This window comes from Amblyomma americanum, chromosome 1 (assembly GCF_052857255.1).
Source record: "Amblyomma americanum isolate KBUSLIRL-KWMA chromosome 1, ASM5285725v1, whole genome shotgun sequence".
NCBI lineage: Eukaryota > Metazoa > Arthropoda > Arachnida > Ixodida > Ixodidae > Amblyomma > Amblyomma americanum.
In genome coordinates, this window is record NC_135497.1 from 436,315,071 (window position 1) to 436,334,031 (window position 18,961).

The window sequence follows — 18,961 nt, forward strand, 5'->3', positions numbered from 1 at the left end:
AGGAGCCTTAGAAGTGAACTTATCCTGTGGTAGTATTGAGGTGCCCTACGCTTGGATACTCTCACTTTGGTGTTCTGTTGTCTTGTTCGCGTTTCATTTGTTGCTGATAGTACATGCATCTGGCTGACCGGGCGCCCAAATGTATTAGGGAGGGGCCAAGGTGTGCGCGCTGCCTCCGTCGAGGTGGCTTAGATGACCACAATATCCGTGCCTGGTCAGCTTCCCGGACACGTCCGTGAGCCAGGCAAGGCTTGGAGGACGTTGGGCGGTCCGACAAACTGAGTGTCATGTTCATTTTTTCCATTCAGCGTTGCTTGGCAGTGAAGAATCAAAGAGCGCCAAACGGCTGCAAACTACTGATGCCGCCTCGTCGGCTTGCCAGTAACGTTATCGTAGAATGTGCCTGGCAGAGCACTGGTGCTACAAGTTCGTGGAAAATAGCACACGGCGCAAAAGCCCACCCGGTAAGATAGCTCATCCAAGAGACGTTATGATTTATTCAGTTAATAAAAAACCGTCCGCCACCGTGCGAGGCTATAGATCAGCTGTCAAATGCTGGACAGGGGTTTCACAGATGATCCTTCCTGCAACCGGAAGAGAATGGGATGAAGCTTCTCGCAGATGTCCGACCTCCAGGTGCTGCTGAGCCGGAGGCCGTCTGAGGCCACCGTCACCTTCACTTCCGCTCCTTTGCGAAACTGGGGCCATGGCCGGCGCATATTCATTGTCGGCGTTTCACTGCTGGACGACAGCATTTGCGAATGACCAGAGTCATAAAAAAAAGAAGTGCTGCATTTACTTCTTTGCTGAAATGACGTGATCTAAGGTACTTAGAACTAAGAGCATTAACCAGCATCACTGCAATACCCGATAGCGGAACTAGCGCACTTGTACGCCACATATGCCGACACGACTGCTTGAACGGAGGTATTTACTTATGTTCCGCTTTCCACATCTTGTGTTAGATAAAGTTGACCTAAATATCTTTCACACGACAATCAATCCCGCAGTTTTATTTTGGTTGTCTTGGATGCAATGACAACCGTGTTCTATGCCCATAACTGCTTTCTTCACTTTGTATTAAGAAGCATTGGTCACAGTATTTTAAAAGGTGCGAAAAAATAGCACATAATATCTAGTTTAAGAAGCGCGCTGAAATGCACTGTGGGGCTGGCACGCGATATATTTCGGCGACCACTTTTCTATCCACACTGCGGAGCACATGAACCAGGTCAAAAGAATATAGCTCTCCGCCATAACAACTTGTGACCAAATAACCTTTGCTTGAAAAGTATACCAGATGTTTTAGGAAAGCCCACCGCTAATTAAAAAGAAAATCGGGATATTGAGGTGAAAAGATTTTTTACGGCATCGGAATAGCAGACTTGGAGGACGTAAAAAGAGCTGAATCATGTCAGTAATTTATTCAGTTCTAATATTTACTTTTTAACTATTCCCGGTTTTCATCTGCTTGCAATTACAGATAGGAAACCTGCTGTTAGTAATGACCATAAAAGTATATACAATCAGGAGAATCGACGCCGTTGTGGCTCAAATAATTTGGGCCATTTCTGGCAACTTTCGAGAACCGCGCACCGGCGTGCAGCGCAACCTCACTCCGTGGCGAATGTACCACATGACCTCTCTGCCCCGCCAGCATTAGACCAGCGAAGTGGCAAGCAGCGGGTTGCGCCGCAGCAAGGGCGGGGCAGAGGTTGTCGCACGGTGCGTGCGTCACGGAGTGACGAGATTCGACTGACGTCGCTTTGCACCCTTTCGGAGGCGTGCGGTTGTCGAATGGCGCGAAAAATGGCCCAATTAAGTTAAGTGACCGCGACGAAGGTAACCGCGTTTTTTTAAATTCTAAAAGCTGATATGGCTATTACTAACGAAAGGCAACATGTATGATTGCAAGCGGGTTCCTATTGGTAATAGTTAAATTTAGCTATAACAACTGTGTTTTGACGTCCACCGACAGCGGTATTACTACTAATAATAATAATTATGGCTTTATTTGCGCCTAATGAATACATGGCGCGGGAGACCCGCAGTAAAAGCTGTCACAAGCGACAGCTTGACAAAGCCGGAGGCCCCCCTATACACTTGACAGCATCATAGGCGCAATGAAACGGCATGTTTCATCCAAAAACTAAATAGAACAAAACATGAAAACATCTGAAATTACAATCACTCACAAGAACTACATAAAATATACAGAAAATGTGGTAGAATGAAGTTAGAAAGCACTTACAAAAGCAATGAAACATTCATGTGCGATGGCAATGAGTTTAGCGAAAGTAACAGATAAATTAAGCACATTTTAGCACTACGCCGCAGAAAGCACTACGCCGCAGGAAGCTTCCTTTAACCTCGAAAAGCCTATTTTTAAAAATTTGTGGCAGGCATCCCTGAAACTCATGAAAAATGTGAGTTGGAGCACTAGTAGATAGAAAAGCTGCATGCGGAGGGCGTCAGAGAACAAACACCACTCTAACGTATTCTATAGTTGAAATCAAGAACACAAAATAGGCTGGAGGAGGACATATTATCTGGAGGTAGGATAACTGATGGTTCTTAAGGGTAACGGACTGGATTCCAAAAGAAGGCAAGAGGAGCATGGGGATTTAGAGAGTCACGTTGGCAGAGAGGATGAAAATGCGGCCCCATTTGATACAGGACTGGGCTAACTCGAGCGATACGGAAGAGGCATTTTTCATACAGCGGGCGTACAGGATTATCATGATGACCGTTTTCATATTAGGCATATGAGATGTGATCACGACTTATTGCCAGCGCTGCCGTACGAACTTTGGCCTCAGACGAGACCCATAAGCGGCTTCAAAGATAGAAGAGGAGCCACTGGCGTATGGGAAGAACCTCAGAAGACTGATCATTTATTGACGGCGGCTCCCTGTACCTAATCAAAGTTTGCCAAGCCACTTTGTCGAAGTCGCCTGGGTGCCAACGCCAGCATTATGTCTTATAATTCACCAGGCGTGGTCGTGCGGGCTCTCGCGGTTAACAGTGGGCAGTGGAGCCGGCAGCCATACAAGAAGCGTTCCCGTTCAGGCTACCGACCTCATATTGCAACGCGCAGCGCCTGCCGAAACATTTTACGAAACACCGCGGGATGGGAAAATTGGCGCGGATGCAGGTAAAATGTGTGAAATGTGTTACCACAGGTTTTACTGCTGGATAAGGTCCATGGAAGGAAATTATTCAAATAAGAAAAAAACATGGAGTTAGCCCGTGAACTGGTAGTCGTGGTTGTAAGTAGCACATCGCAAAATATGCAGGGTGAATTTTTTAAGCTTAACAAATTTTTATTTTAAAAACCATGAGAGAGACGTCGGTGTGTTCTGTGCAGATGGACGACACAGGCGAGCCTTCCTCCAACACGAAAGCTCGTCTTTTCGGGCCCCGGCCGAAACGTCTGAAATAAATTGCCGTTTGGTTTGTGCATACCTCTTCCTTGGTACGTGTGCGTGCGCGCGCGTGTGTGTGTGTGTGCGTGCGTGTGCGTGTTTGTGTGTGTGTGCGTGCGCGCGTGCGCGCGTGCATGCGTACGTGTGTGTGTGTGTGTGTGTTTGTGTGTCTGTGCGTGTGTGTGTGCGCGTGTGCGTGCGGGCGTGCGTGCGTGTGTGCGTGCGTATGCGCGCGTGTGCGTGTGTGTGTGTGTGTGTGTGTGTGTGTGTGTGTGTGTGTGTGTGTGTGTGTGTGTGTGTGTGTGTGTGCGTGCGTGTGTGTGTGTGAATATAAAAACTGGGGCTAGGATTAGTGCATTGGCAAAGTATACTGATGTTTTTGGAAGCTGTAATATGAACATTTGTTTGTGTATATCTCTTCGTTGGTACGTGCGCGTGCGTTCGTGCGTGTGCGTGTGCGTGCGCGTGCGTGCGTGCGTGCGTGCGTGTGTGTGTGTGTCTGTGTGTGTGCGTGCCTGTGTGTGTGTGTGTGTGTGAACATAAAAACTGGTGCTAGGATTAGTGTATTGGCAAAGTACAATGAGTGTGTGTGTGTGTGTGTGTGTGTGTGTGTGTGTGTGTGTGTGTGTGTGTGTGTGTGTGTGTGTGTGTGTGTGTGTGTGTGTGTGTGTGTGTGTGTGTGTGTGTGTGTGTGTGTGTGTGTGTGTGTGTGTGTGTGTGTGTGTGTGTGTGTGTGTGTGTGTGTGTGTGTGTGTGTGTGTGTGTGTGTGTGTGTGTGTGTGTGTGTGTGTGTGTGTGTGTGTGTGTGTGTGTGTGTGTGTGTGTGTGTGTGTGTGTGTGTGTGTGTGTGTGTGTGTGTGTGTGTGTGTGTGTGTGTGTGTGTGTGTGTGTGTGTGTGTGTGTGTGTGTGTGTGTGTGTGTGTGTGTGTGTGTGTGTGTGTGTGTGTGTGTGTGTGTGTGTGTGTGTGTGTGTGTGTGTGTGTGTGTGTGTGTGTGTGTGTGTGTGTGTGTGTGTGTGTGTGTGTGTGTGTGTGTGTGTGTGTGTGTGTGTGTGTGTGTGTGTGTGTGTGTGTGTGTGTGTGTGTGTGTGTGTGTGTGTGTGTGTGTGTGTGTGTGTGTGTGTGTGTGTGTGTGTGTGTGTGTGTGTGTGTGTGTGTGTGAACATAAAAACTGGTGCTAGGATTAGTGTATTGGCAAAGTACACTGATGTTTTTGGAAGCTGTAATATGAGCATGGATTTCGCTTCATCTAAGCAGCTAGAGGTGCAATCACCTCATCCTGCCTGAAAGTATTTCCAGTAGCGCGAGCCGCCTATGTAGACACGTTAACAAGCGTGTCTGCTTTAATTCCCGTTAAACAAAGAGAAGCCTCCCACTTCGTGCAGCGAACTCGGATGTTGCGAGTCGGAACACAAGTGTGGCGCAGCTCTGGTGAACGCCATCCATGCACCGTGGAGCGCACTGTCCACCTTGACCGGAACGCGGCTTCCGGCGTGCGGATGGCGTCTGAGTGACACACTGAGGGCCCTTGTGGGCTCACTCCTCGACAAGGTGAAGTACCTGAAGCGATCAGGGCAATTGACGTGTGCCACCTCCAGCAGATATGCACTTTACACTTTGAATGAATCTCTAAATAGTTCTGAGATTTGCAACCTCACACAAGCAGAAATCTTATGCGAAATCTTAGAATAAGTGAAATGATGCGGAATAGGTGGATGTCGTGGAGCAATACACGGTATACCGCTGCTAGGCCAGCAACATGCTTGTGGATGCAATATTGCCGCAGCACCCCGCTGGCGGCGCAGATAAAGGCAATGCAAGGCAAACGGTGGCACAAAGAAGCGCATTCGGACGCGCTCTCTCTTTTTTTTTTGGGGGGGGGGGCATAACACCAAAGTGTGTCAGCATCTTGATTCGATGTCTAACGCTACTAGCAAAAGAACGTAGGAAGCTCCTCGCTCGTTTTTCTGCCTTCTTGTCTCCGCGAGAAGAATGCAAGCGTTCTCACCGAAGACTCTTATTGATGCTCGGAATTAGCTTTTTTCTTTAAGGGGATGTTATTATCGGCCTTTAACTCTCTAAGATGCGTCGACAAAACGACGTACTAAATCCTGTTAGGCAACTTATGCCACGCGAATGGCACCGCCCTGCAGGGCGACCATTAACAGGAGTCCTTACCCTCTGCGGATGAATGCCACCCAGGTGTTCATCACAAACTTGCTCAGCTGGGCGTCGTTCGCAGTCATGTGCTCTTCGAGCGGCACCCCGAACAGCAAGTCCAGGTCGTCTCCACGTGTAGTCACCTGCAGCGCGCGTTCCATGGAGGATTGGTTCAGCACACATTGTACAGCGCACTTCTAGTCTCCGATTTAGCGCTAGCATTAAACACTGTACTGATATTGGTTCACCAGTATTAGTCGTAAATGACAAGATTTGTCTTTTTCTGGCTCCCAAGCTTCATGAATGCTGGTAGTAAGCCGAAAATGCTGGGCTATCAGACTTTTTTTAGCATACCGGAGACGTACTAGCGGAGGCGTATACCGGTTTACCGGACCCCTGTCGCATGCGTAGTGGCAATGTTGCGTTCAGGAGAAGCCGCTGCGCGTGCGCAGGAGGGGTACGGTAAACAGGTATACGCCTCCGCTAGTACGTCTCCGGTATGCTAAAAACGTCTATTGGGGAAACCGTCAAGACGAATTTGCAGAATGTACCTGGAGCTTAGTGTCATGATTCAAGTTTAGGCCTATTCTGCCGCTCTTCAGCTAAGACGCACGGAGAATGTCCACAAACAAAGTGAAATAATGGAGACAAATATTTTTTCCTCCGATGCCAGTTGCGGTTCATTGCTTAGACATATACACTATAAGGCAGGAAATGGAATCTGAGAATGTTTCAAACATTCATGTCACGTTTCCCTAGAGTGCTCTGAGAGCACTGCATAGAATGGCCTGATAAAACGGCCGAACACCTCAATTTATATCTATTTTCAGAATAAGAAGTCAAAATAAAACGTTAGCTGCATGAGGCGATAACTCTTAGCACCGGGACAAGCTGGAACTGCTATCAGTCATCACGTCGCTCAGTTCTATGTTAAAAATTTCGATCATCGCATGGAATTAGCTCACAGCACTGGCCTGTGGCGGTAAGCATATAGGAAATGCGCGACTTCCGCCTTATTTTACGCGATAGCGTTTGCAGTTTGTTCGGTTGAAAAGTCATCGCTTTGACAAATGATTGACCCGAAGGCCTCAGAAACGCGACGCGCCAACTGCGTGCCAGGCGGGCACAAAAATCATATGCCATAAAAGGTGATTGGTTCAAGTGTGTTAGAGGGGCACCAAGTGAACGCGAAAGTGCGAGAAAGATAATAAAAGAAGGAAAATGCGCTAGCGCGTCTGTTCTTAGGCGAAGCGTAAGCGTCCTCCTAATTTTTCTTATTCCAGATCTTTGTGCTAGAGTGGTTACAGCGGAGAACCTGCCGATACTCGTTTCATCATTCCTCGTGCTTCAAAACCGTTGAGTAAAATCCTGCTAGGAGTAGTGGAAGAAGAAACGGTGTTGTGAGAAATGTTCTATGACTCCTCATCCTCAGAACCCGAGAAATGTAGTTTGGAGCCTCTGCACTGCGTCTTTGAGGTCTATAATATTTTAATAAAAATGCCACGTATTGCAAAATATTTTCACCGCTGCTTTTATCGCTCTTTATGCTGCTTAATATCTTAAAAGCTGGGTACTAGTGCCATTCTACTCGTCTGACAAAGCGACGTGACTGAACGTTGAAGCGGTGGCAAGCTAGCAACAGTTAACACATGCGGTATCCCAAGGTAGATGTAGAGCCGTAGTGCAGCTTGCAAAGAAGCCCATAGGTTGAATATATGGCGGCGTGTGGTGCGGATCCAGCGCCACATTCAAAATGAGTGGACAACTAAGCAATAACGTCAAAATTAGAAACCAAAACGTGACGTGATAGCAAACGTCTTGTTTGGCTGGAAAATAAATGCTCGAGCGACTCGATGTTCGGGGAGACGTACGGCACAAGCACAAAGAAAAAGAGACGACGAGTTCTGACTGCCAACACACTGGTCAGATAATTGGCGCGCGTTGTGTGTCCCTACTTCGTCCCCGCCACGTGGAGACTTCCGACGAGGAGACTTCCGACGTCTGCAGTCACGGCATGTTATTACGCAGCCCGCACCGATGGGAGTAACCTGGGCCCTAATACTTTTGTTTAATCCGCGCGAGTGTACGACTTACTCCGAGATGGCCGGCGGAGGGCGCATCAAGGCATGCACTCAAAATCTAGCCGCAACTGCGATGGTACGACAAGCAGGAACGCTTCTTTCTTGGTGGCAGTGTTGCGCTTCTAGACAACACAAGATTGTAAAGTGAAGGCATGAAGCCCACGACAAAATCCACGCGTGATCCGAGCGTCGGCGCCTTCGAGGTAATCGATGAGAGGTAATCGATGAAGCTGTTTCATATGGGTGGTACTAACAGCGCCCAAGAAAGGAAAATCGTCGGCTGGTTCTTCGGGACCAATTGTGAGAGGCGCGCGTGAAAAACAGTCCGCATCTTGATGCTTCAACCCGACTTGTAAAAGACTGTTAACTGGTAAGCCAAGACTGTTAAACCTGTTTAGCCAAGCGTCCTGAGCGGTCTTTCAGGCTCGCCAGTCAGCATAAGGAGTGGGGGGTCGATACCACACAAAAGGGTCGCCCGTAGAGGTACAGTCGGAACTTGCTGATGGCCATATCATTGAAAGGCACTCATTCTCCGTCGTAGAATAATTGGTCTCGGAGCGCGTAAGTTTTCTGCTGGCATAATCCATCACCCATTCTGCACCGTCTTGCCACTGGACCAGTACCGCGAAAATGCCAACATTGCTAGCATCAGTGGGGATGTCCATGCCTGTTCATCGTGTTCATCGTAATGGGCGAGTATCGGATAACGTTGTAGACAGCTGCGAGGCTCGACAAGTGCAGCCTCTTGGTCGCTTCGCCACACAAAGGGCGTGTCGTCGAGAGTCAGTGAATTTAACGGTTCGGCGATTTGCGATAAATCTTGAAAAAAAGCGCTGCTAATGCGAGCACAGACCCAAAAACCGGCGAACGGCCTTCTTGTCACTTGGGCGTGGAAAACCTGAGACGGCAGCGGCCTTGTCAGGGTCCGGGAGAACATCTTGTTCGCTGACAACGTGACCAAGAAAGCGTAGTTCCTCAAAGCGAAAATTGCATTTATCGGCTTTGATGGTGAGTTGTGCGGAATTTATTGCTTGTAGCACAATGCGCAACCGCTCCTAGTGTTGGTCGAACATGGTCGAAAATATAACGACGAGGTCCAGGTACAACAGGCAGGACTGCCACTTCAAGCCAGAGAGAACGGTGTCCATCATGCGTTGGATCACCGCCGGTGCTGTGCACAGACCTAATGGGAGCACCTTAAACTCATAGAGGCCGTCGGGCGTCACGAAACTCGTCTTCTCGCCGTCTCTCTCGTCCACTTCGATTTGCCACTACCCGCTTTTAAGACCTAATGGTAAGAAGGATCGGGCGTCCAGCAGTCGGTCTTGCGCGTCGTCTATCCTGGTGTCAGCATTATGCTGACGAAATACATGCCGAAGAAACACATTCCTTCGATTCGTCGCGGTGACAGCGTCGACCCTCGGACCCTTTCTTCGAATTGGTGGCCAGAGGAATGCAGACTCCCACGAGAGCTCACCGCACCTGGACATGCCAGAGAGACCCCGCCGACTCATCCCCCCCCCGCTTCGAAGAGAGAGGAGAAAACACGTGACCGAACGGAGAAAAAGGACAGACTATACAGACAGCGAGGGGAATGTACACCGAGTGGACGCATCAGCAACAGCTCAGTTCGCACCGGCGCGATCTTCATCGAAAGCGTGGATTGAGATCTTTCTAAATTTTCTTACAGCGACCTCAATAAATTAGTTTTCCAATAGCAATTGAGTGTCAGCTAACATGGCGCAGTCGACAGGATCTCAGTCAAACGCAATCTCTGAAGACGCAACTGCCGCACGGCGAACCCCGTCGACGGACTCAACGATCGGCTACTCGCCGCTGTCCTCGGTATACCGCAATCTCCTGGGCACCCTTACAAAGAAACAGCTTGTGGACGAACTGAAATGCTGTGAACTAATGGGCTCCGGAGGAAAGGACGAGCTGATCTCACGAATCCTCGAAGACAACATTCCTCAACGAGCCTCCTACGAGATGGACCCGCCAACGATAAGCCAGGCTGCCAACGAAGACGACAGGCAGGCGTACCTGAAGGCGCTGTCCACAATCAAGGAGCTCCGTTCCGAGGTAAAAGATCGTCCGAGCGCAGCTCGCTCAGGCTACTACGTCCACCGCACCCGGAGTGTACGGCAACGTCTGCCTAGTTGTCCCAACGCTAACGGAAAACGTCACGAGTTCCGGACGAAGCCCCACTTCAGCTACTGCTGACGGAACGATAGCTGGAACGACGGATGGCTCGCCCACGGCAAGTGACAGTCGCGCACGCTACGACTCAGGGCTGAACGGGAGTGCCCACATACCGTCGCCTTGCGCCGCCAGTGACGGGACGCCGAGCATGGAAGCAATCCTGGGAATGATCGCCAACACGCAGGCGCAGCTAGCCACTGCGTTGACGAGGAAGCCCGCAGCCACGGCACCGGTGCAGATCCAGTCAACGAGCGACACGTCATCCGCCAATACCGCTTTATGACGGAACTCCGCAGCAGAGTGTGCACAGCTGGATCTCCCAGGTTGAACGCATCACAGCACTGGCGCACTGGACGGAGTCGTTAACGCTGGCCAGCGCAGCGACACGTCTGACAGGCGCCGCAAGGGACTGGAACAGCTCCAACAGAACGAGGTGCGACACCTGGCCCGAGTGGAAAGAAGCCCTCGCCTCCCGTTTCGAACGAAAGCTCTGGATGCAAGATTTCTTGACCTCCAGGCCAAACGACGCCTTGAAGCCTCCGAGTCGATCGTGGAACACATGTACTCAAAGAACGCAGTACTTGACAAAGCGCCGTACCCACTGGATACAGAGGAAAGGATCTCCCTCATTCTGAGTGGTATAGACGACGACACCTGGGTGAATCCACTTGCGGCGCAGTGTTGCACCACGGTGACAGAGCTGATTGACCACGCGGCTCAACTTGACTCGCGACGCCGCATAACCCCGGACACGCGCGACGCCAAGGATGAACTTTCGACGAGACGAGACCAAGCTAGGTGGGTCAACGAGACGGTCAACGCTCCTGAGAACAACAGAGGGCGCGAGTACTCACGACCTTTGCAGCAAAGATACAGCACAGCACGGGCGTGCTTCAGCTGCGGCGACACTGGCCACCTGTCCCGCGAGTGCAGCAAGCCAAAGACCGCAGCCACCATCAGGGCAGAGCAACGACGATCCGGCAGCGGCAACGACGCCAACAGAGACGGGCCACTCATCAGGCAAGCGAATTGCTTTCTGCACTCTACCGGCGACACGCTGCCAATCGTCGCCGGCCACGTAAATAACAGACCAATCAAGATGTGTATCGACACTGGAGCCAACGTGTCAATATTAAGCGAAGAGGCCCTTAGCCCAGACATTCGCGCGCACTCCCGATTGCCTTCGAAGGAAATTCAGGTCTTGAACCGCTGAATAAGACCCACGCGCGCGGCAAAGCTGCATGTTGAGGTTGGAGCGATGAGAGTGTGCCTCCAAGACGTCGTCGTAACGCCGCTACCGGAATCGATCGATCTTATTCTCGGATCGGATTGGCGCCGCACTGCCAACGTCGATGTGACTTTTCACCCGACTAACGACGTGACTCTCGTGCAAGTCACCAGTATCGTCAACGCACCATCGAGCTCGCGGGGGAAGACTTCAAACTCAACAATACACACGGGAGATGCTTTAGTGGCTTCGTTTTGCCGTCAAGCTAATGATCCTGCTCCCGACGACAGTGGCTTTGTGCAGTTGAGTGCGAAGGACCTTTGCCCCGATGACAACTTCACGACACTTCTAGAAGACGCGGTGTCGAAAATGACTTTGCAAGCAAGCGAAAGCCAGAAAGATGCGCTAAGATCTATCTTACATAAGCACAAGTATCTCCCCGAAACGCTTGCACCTGAGGACAGGCGCTAAATTTGGGAGGGTTGTGTCAGCATATTGCTGACGAAATACATGCCGAAGAAACACATTCCTTCGATTCGTTGCGGTGACAGCGTCGACCCTCGGACAAAACGCACTTTCTCCGAATTGGTGGCCAGAGGAATGCAGACTCCCACGAGAGCTCACCGCACCTGGACATGCCAGAGAGACCCCGCCGACTCTCTCCCCCCCCCTCCAGCTTCGAAGGAAGAGGAGAAGACACGTGACCGAAGGGAGAAAAAGGACGGACTACACAGACAGCGAGGGGAATCGACACCGAGTGGACGCATCAGCAACAGCTCAGTTCGCACAGGCGCGATCTTCATCGAAAGCGTGGACAGAGATCTTTCTAACTTTTCTTAAAGCGACCTCAATAAATTAATTTTCCAATATACATTGAGTGTCAGCTAACACTGGGCAGTGGCTAAACTCCCTTTTTGGTCACGTCATTAAGTTACCTATAGTAAACACAGAAACGCAGTGTTGCCTTTTTTTACAAGAAACATAGGCGATGCCCATGGGCTGGTGGACGGCTGAAGAACATCGCCCGCAAGCTTTTCGGCAACCTGATTCTGTTATGAATTCTTGCTCCATCTGGGAAACATGGTAGGGGCACTTGCAGACAGGTCGCGTAGTCTCATTAGTGATGCTACGTTGCTTGGCGAGTGGAGTGCGGCCAACCGTCGAGCACGTAGTGAGAGTCAGCAAAGTCTGCCAAGTGGTCCGACAGAAGATTCTTCTGAACCGATGGCAGGGTCGGATTTTTTTTGACAGACTGGAGAACGTGGTATGGACCAGCGTTGTCTGGAGTGGGTCTTTCCAAGGAGTATAAACATGGGGCCTCAGCAGCGTTGTGGAGGAAGGCAATAACCATGCCTTTGACGAGGGGCTGTTATTCGTTGGAAAAGTTGGTCAGAAGGACGTCGGTACGGCTGTCACGAAGTCGGACGAGACCTCGGGCAACCACAAGGCTCCGCTCAAGCACGAGAGGACTATGGCCGTCCGCCGGGCCCTCGTATTCGTGAAATAGGTCGTTCCGCACGAGCACCAGGCCACTGCACCGCGGCGGCATCGTGACGTCATTCTCGACAATGCGCAGAGCGTTGCTGCAAGGATCTCAATAGTCAAAGCGGGCCAAGGCCTGCTTGGTCGAGAACGTGACACGTGCGTATTTAAAGTTAATCATAGCGCCATTCGCCTGCAGGAAGGTCATCCCCAGAATCAAGTATCTAGAACACTCGGAGAGCACGACAAATTCACCAACGTACATGAAACCACGAATTCCAAATCTAGCCGGGCACTTGCCAACAGGGGAAATTAGGTGGCCACCAGCGTTGCGTATGTGGATCCCCGTACACAGATTGAGAACCATTTTAAGGCTTCCAGCCAAGGCATGGCTCATGACAGAATAATCAGCATCGGTATCGAGCAGCGCGGTAATCTCAGGACCATCAATTGACGCCCGAAAATCGGATGCAGCGTATCGTAATTGTCGCTCCCTCTCTCTGTTCAGGTATTGTCGGCTCGATGGTTTCGCGATGCAGGGTCTTGACACGTCTCGACGTCAGTGCCTTGCCTGAAGAGGTGGCTGGTGTTAGTTTTCCCGATGAGGACTGGGTGAGCGACGTCCAGCAGAGCTAGTGAGGCGGCCGGGGTTGGAAGCACAATAGCGGAGATGGGAAGGCGAACGGAACTCGCGCCTTCCAGAGTAAACACGGTTCTGGCGCGACCAGAGATGCTCCGTAATCTCATGCGTAGGGTTAAGCAGGTGATTTTCGCAGGCCTCGTACGCTGCCCATCCCGCGCTGTAGCGAAGTTTCTCACCGAGCAGAACCTCCAGAGAAGAGGCGTATAACTGCGGCGGTCCCTAAGTTGTCCGAGTGCGAGAGCGAGACAGAACCGTCTTCTTTTTTGTTGTTGTTGTCGCCTCAAATACGATGACACATACCCACGGTGGGGGATTGGCCAGGGTTTGGTGATCCTTCTTCTCCATCTTCTTCATCTACGAATGGATGCGCTTCTCCTTCTTCTACAGTGACACGTATCACTGCCCCCTCTTCTGCAGTATTGCCACGATGCGGCTAGGAGGAAAATGTCAGCGAAAACACGCTGCAGTGAACCGCTTTTCAGGCAGGTATTATGTCGTGGTAGGGCTTCATGCGAACAATGTGCACGACTTCAGTACGGTGCGACCGGCGCGATGAGCATGCCGCTTGGGCGGGAGCAAGTGCATAAGTCACATCACTAATGCGGCGCACTTCTTCCTAAGGGCCGAAGTATCTGCGCAGCAGCTTTTGAGAAAAGTCGCGGTAACGTACAGGTGTTCAAACCCACACCAAGTCTCCAGGCGCGTAACTGACGAAGCGGCTAACGAGGTTGTACCTAGCGGCGTCAGTCTCCTGTTGACGTCTAATTCGGACGCGTGCCAATTGCCGCGCTTCCTGAGCACGCTGAACGAAGGGGTCTGCGTCGAAATCAGTGTCAGAGTCGCAGCTGGGGTCAACGGGCAACATAGCATCCAATGAATTAGTCATTTTCCGACCGAAAACAAGGTAGAGTGGGGTCAGTCGGGTTGTCTCCTGCAGGGCTGTGTTGTAAGCAAACGTTACGAACGGCATAATGGTGTCCCACGTTCGATGCTTTACGCCAACATGCATAGAAAGCACGTTGGCTAGTGTGCGGTTGAGTCGGTCTAGCAACCCGTTTGTCTGTGGGTGATAGGCCGTAGCACGTCGATGGCTGCAGTGCGTCAGAGTCATCACGGACTGGCTTAAACGGGTAGTGAAAGCAGTGCCCTGGTCAGTAACAAAAACAGCGGGGCTCCATGACTCCCCAGGAGAATTGTAATGAAAAAAATATCAACATGAAGGCCTTCTCTGTGCATAACGCACAGGTAGAAATGACATTTGAGCTTGGAGATTCTGCAGAGAGCCGACAATGGCACGTGATATGCAAAATTTTCCACTTCTATCTATGTGCATTAGAAGCAGAATAAAATGGCAGTATCACGAAAGCAGAATGTTTACAAAACGCAATGTGTGCAAAAACATTTTCAGTCGCAGTTTCCAGTGCTCAGTAAGATGTAAGTAGGGAAAACGTTCACGACAGCGTTCACTTTTGGAGGAAGCGTACTTTAAATTTCTCCAAAACGTGTTCCCTAGCATTTAGGTATGTGAAGCATATGCACACTTCAACCCACTAGATTCCCACAGCATGTCAGAAATATGCATCAAATTTACATATTAAAACGCTGCCAAATGCACGTTGACAATGGCGTAGCTTCATCATACAATCAAACGATTCTGTAGCTTGTTCCTGTCACGTAATTATTAACGCGAAAGTGAATACAACTCGTTCGATCGAGAAGCCGTCGGCGTCGTAGTACTAGTAGTTGTAGCAGTAGTAGTAGTAGTTGTACTTGTCGGCGCCGCTCATTGGAAATATTCCTTTCCTTGAGGCGCGCTTCGCGTGTCCACCAAGATATGTGAGACAGGCACATTTCCTTTCCTTAAAACCAAATTTCACTTAATTTTCTTTTCCTTACGGCGCGGTTCTGGTGTTCACCGAGATATGAGAGACAGGTGTAGTTTTATTTTCCTAATTTGTTCAACGGGTACGGCGTCGCGCCGAACGGGCGATGGTGTTCTGCGAATTTTTTGGCAACGCTGGAATACGCTGGCACATCCCACTCTTAAAGAAAAATCTTAAGCGTCCTCCAATTTTTTTAAAGCGAAGGCTTTACCACTGCCCTCCGTAGCGACTTCGCTGTGTGCGCCGTGTGCTCGAGTTCAACCTTGAACCGAGGAGACACCACGTGACAGCTGTCTTCACCGTGCCGCCACCGCCGATACCGAGCGCTCGCCTCTGTTTCTATCGGTCGTCGGTGTTCATTGGCGTTTGCGGTAGCAACGCTCTAGACTCCCGTGATTTTTAGGAAGGGAAGAGGGCACAACTGCCTCTCTGGGCCCGTAAAAAGACCGAATTAGTCTCTGAGGAAAATAAACGGCACAGTAACGTTCTCTCATAACTCGGTGGAGAACCGAACCGCGCTGTAAGGAAGTAATAAAGGAGAGAGAGAGAGAGAGAAGAAAGGAAGAAAGAGCTGCCGTAATAGGCGTCGAGTTTCAATCTGCCGGGAGGAAGGGCTGTTAGCACCCGCTATCATTTTACCTTTTCCGACAGCCCACGCACGTCAGCACGTCATCAGTTCGTTTCATTAACCTCATTCTTTACTCATGCTGACGCGTACTGATGCATTCACGTTTCTTCCCGCACTGACTAAATGGGTGAATTCTGTCGGCACAGTGAACGTTGTTAAGGCGAAAGCCCTTAATGACCCATCGTTGTCCGTTCGTTCGCGAAATATGTCACACTATGGCTGTTACTCAAACGCGATTCCGGTGTCCTGCAAGGCATGTGAGACAGCGGACATTTTCTTTCCGTAGATCCAATATTCAATACATTTTCCTTGCCTTAGGGCGTGGTTGGGGTGTCAACCAAGATGTGTGAGACAGGCGTCATTTCGTGTCCCTCAATTGTCCAAAGGGCAAGGCGTCGCGCCGAGCGGCGATAGCGTTCCATGGCCCCTTGGCAATGGTGCAACACGCTGTCGCATCCCAATATTAAAGACGAAGCTTCAACATCCTTCAATATGGAAGCCGTTCCGCGCAGCCGCGATCAATCGAGATAGGTCTGGTGGCATCACGGAGAAAATGATTAAGCCGAGTTGCTGATGACCGTGTGACGTCATAGAGTGGCGCCACCATGGTTCGGGAGGAATGCTCCCTAGGCAATCTTAACAGAGGCCTCCTGAACGCCGATCCCGAACGATGTCACCTTAACGTTATTTTTAGTCTTTGATTAACATCATCACGACACATCAGCGATACAAGCTGCAAAACCGCGCTAAAGGCTTTCGCCTCGCCGCAACTTAAGTCAACAAAGTGCCCCTGAATTTTTTTGCTGGGAGTGATTTTGCTTCCTCCCCGCTTTATTTTTCAATCTTCATGTTGACCCCTGCTTAAATCTGTGAAATTGACTGAAGTATTAAGAAAATAAATAAATAAATAAATAAATAAATAAATAAATATATAAAATAAAACTACTCTGGGTCGTTTTTTTTTGCCAACTGTAATTCCTGCGTACAAGATGCGGGTGCGCGCTCTCGTACCTGGACGCGATGTCCAAGCCTCCTGTGTGAGAACTCGAAAGCGTACACGGTGGCACGGCTAGACTGGGCCAGTGTCTCTGTGAAATATTGCACGGGGCAGGAAAACAGCAGGCTCCCCACGAAGTTCCTCCATCCGCTCAGCGATGGCAGGCCCGCGCGGTTGATATCGGTCGCCAGCTCGTCCAGCTGCATCTGCGCGCCCGAGCAGGCGTCGGCCCATGCAGAGCCGTCGGTGTGGCACCGTATACCAACAAATCCACGCACATTGCCGACGACACAGAGTGCCTGAACGTGAAAGCGTGGCCGCATTTCCGTGCGCACGTTCTTACAGGTGCGAAACAAAGCGCTTGACTGTGGAAGCTCGCGGCGCCTGCAGGCCGCACGGGTCCTTCCTGATGAAGATCATCATTATCATCATCAGCCTGACTACAGCTACTGCAGGGCAAAGGCCTCTCTCATGTCTCTCCAATTCACCCTCGTTTGCCAGCTGCATCCATACGAAAGTAGATACCACCGTTCAACCCTTATAAAATGACTTTTGAGCTTCAGTTGACGCCTTGTTGACCTCTTTGTTGAATAAACTGCAAACCAACATGAACGCAATGTATTTCGAGCCTACTGAACACCTGCGAAAGAAAATTTTGTTGGTTACACTCAACGGAGTATATATCAGAGAATTTAGCTTATTTTTAGTTTTAAAAGCTTTTAAAGAGCATACAAAATCATAAATTTTTACCCATAGGTGCATAAGTTTAAACGCGGAAAAGGACTCCTTTCGGAAAGTATTCGATGGTGCAAGTACTACTCCGCATTGCATATTTCGATAAGTGAGGGTTACAGTCTCACACAAATGACAAGTTACGCGAAAACTGAATATCTTGTGAAAGTTAAAAGCACTATGGAACATGACAATGTTCTGTGCTAACACGTTACATCATCTTGCTGTTCACAACGAGCGGGTTCATCCAATAGAGAGAATGTCTTGCTTCTTATGTAATTCTCAATTTCGGAAATCATCTGGAAGCCCCCGGCTCCCCACCCCCTTAATATTTTTCTAGCTAACTGCTATTCAGATATTGTATTGGCAAGCCTTGAAATCTTTATTTCAGTTAAGCTAAGACTGCGCGAATATGACGAGGTCAAGAGTCGAAGAAACGATTACAACATCATGCGTGGCTGGCGTAGTGTTTGTTTCCTTGCCTCCTCTTCATGTTCTACTAGCCCAGTCTTACCTTTCCTTGAAATGAAACAACTCGCAAGAACGTTGCACTGTAGCTTTAATTCAGTTTTCGGCTTTTCGTTTGGAGGCTTTGTGAGCAGCAAATTACCAGGGCTTGGCTGCTGATGATGATGATGATGATGAAGATGAAGTGAAAAACACTGTCTTCTATGGTCGCCAGAGAAATCAAGCCGATCACGCATGCTCTACTTGCACGATTTCTCTTAGTATCTTCTGCATCACAATAGCAAGTGAACAAAGCAACCAGGCTGTTGACCATAGAAATGGCATCTTCAACAAAAGTATTGTAGAACGTACTGAACATATTAATTGTTGAGTAATTTCTGTTGAATTTCTGTTGAATCGTCTTGAATCTTGGCAGTTGTATCTAAGCCTAACTAAATTAAATCAGAATTAACTTTGACATGCGTCGTGTAAACAGAACCTTAAGATCACAACTATGCATATAAGAACGCATGCAGAACCTGTTAATATTTTAGTAAGCCGGACAAACTCTTTTCTTGCACAGAAAAAGGTGCCAGTGGTGCAATAGGATCTTTAAAGCATACCTTATTAGGAGGATTTGTACCTGCGCTCATATAAAGGCGCATAATTAGCGTTTTATTTCTGTTGTTTATGAATGAATCAAGACTTTCAACTAACAGAACGTCGCATGGGAAGTTTATCTCTTCTACCACATATAATTTAAATAAATACTAACAGTATTACCGGATATAACTTTTATGATTGGCAGGCCACTTCCCGAGCAGATTCAGATACCACTGCGGAGGAGTATATAAGTGTGAAGCTGAGATGGCACTTAAGGTGAAAAAGTTGTTAACTCTTCGTCCGTTGACGTTATAGCCTCGTGTGCAATACCGTTTCATGCTTTTTATCTTATGGTTGTATAGGCGAGAGTGCATGTATTTATGTATACATACCACGGTGTAAGAATAACATACCCAGGTGCTGACACTCTCCCCCTGCCGCGCGCGAGAGC

General features: G+C 49.5%; 1 protein-coding gene across 1 annotated transcript in view; it reads right to left on the reverse strand.

Moving 5' to 3' along the window:
• Positions 1-548: 548 nt before the first annotated feature.
• Positions 549-18,961, reverse strand: part of LOC144125253 (acetylcholinesterase-like) — a 339,544-nt gene continuing 321,131 nt past the window's right edge. The window contains exons 7-9 of the mRNA XM_077658480.1: positions 16,743-16,934; positions 5,603-5,727; positions 549-741 (exon numbers count right to left, since the gene is read on the reverse strand). Of these exons, the coding sequence (XP_077514606.1) occupies positions 549-741; positions 5,603-5,727; positions 16,743-16,934 (510 nt within the window). The remainder of the gene's footprint in view (positions 742-5,602; positions 5,728-16,742; positions 16,935-18,961) is intronic.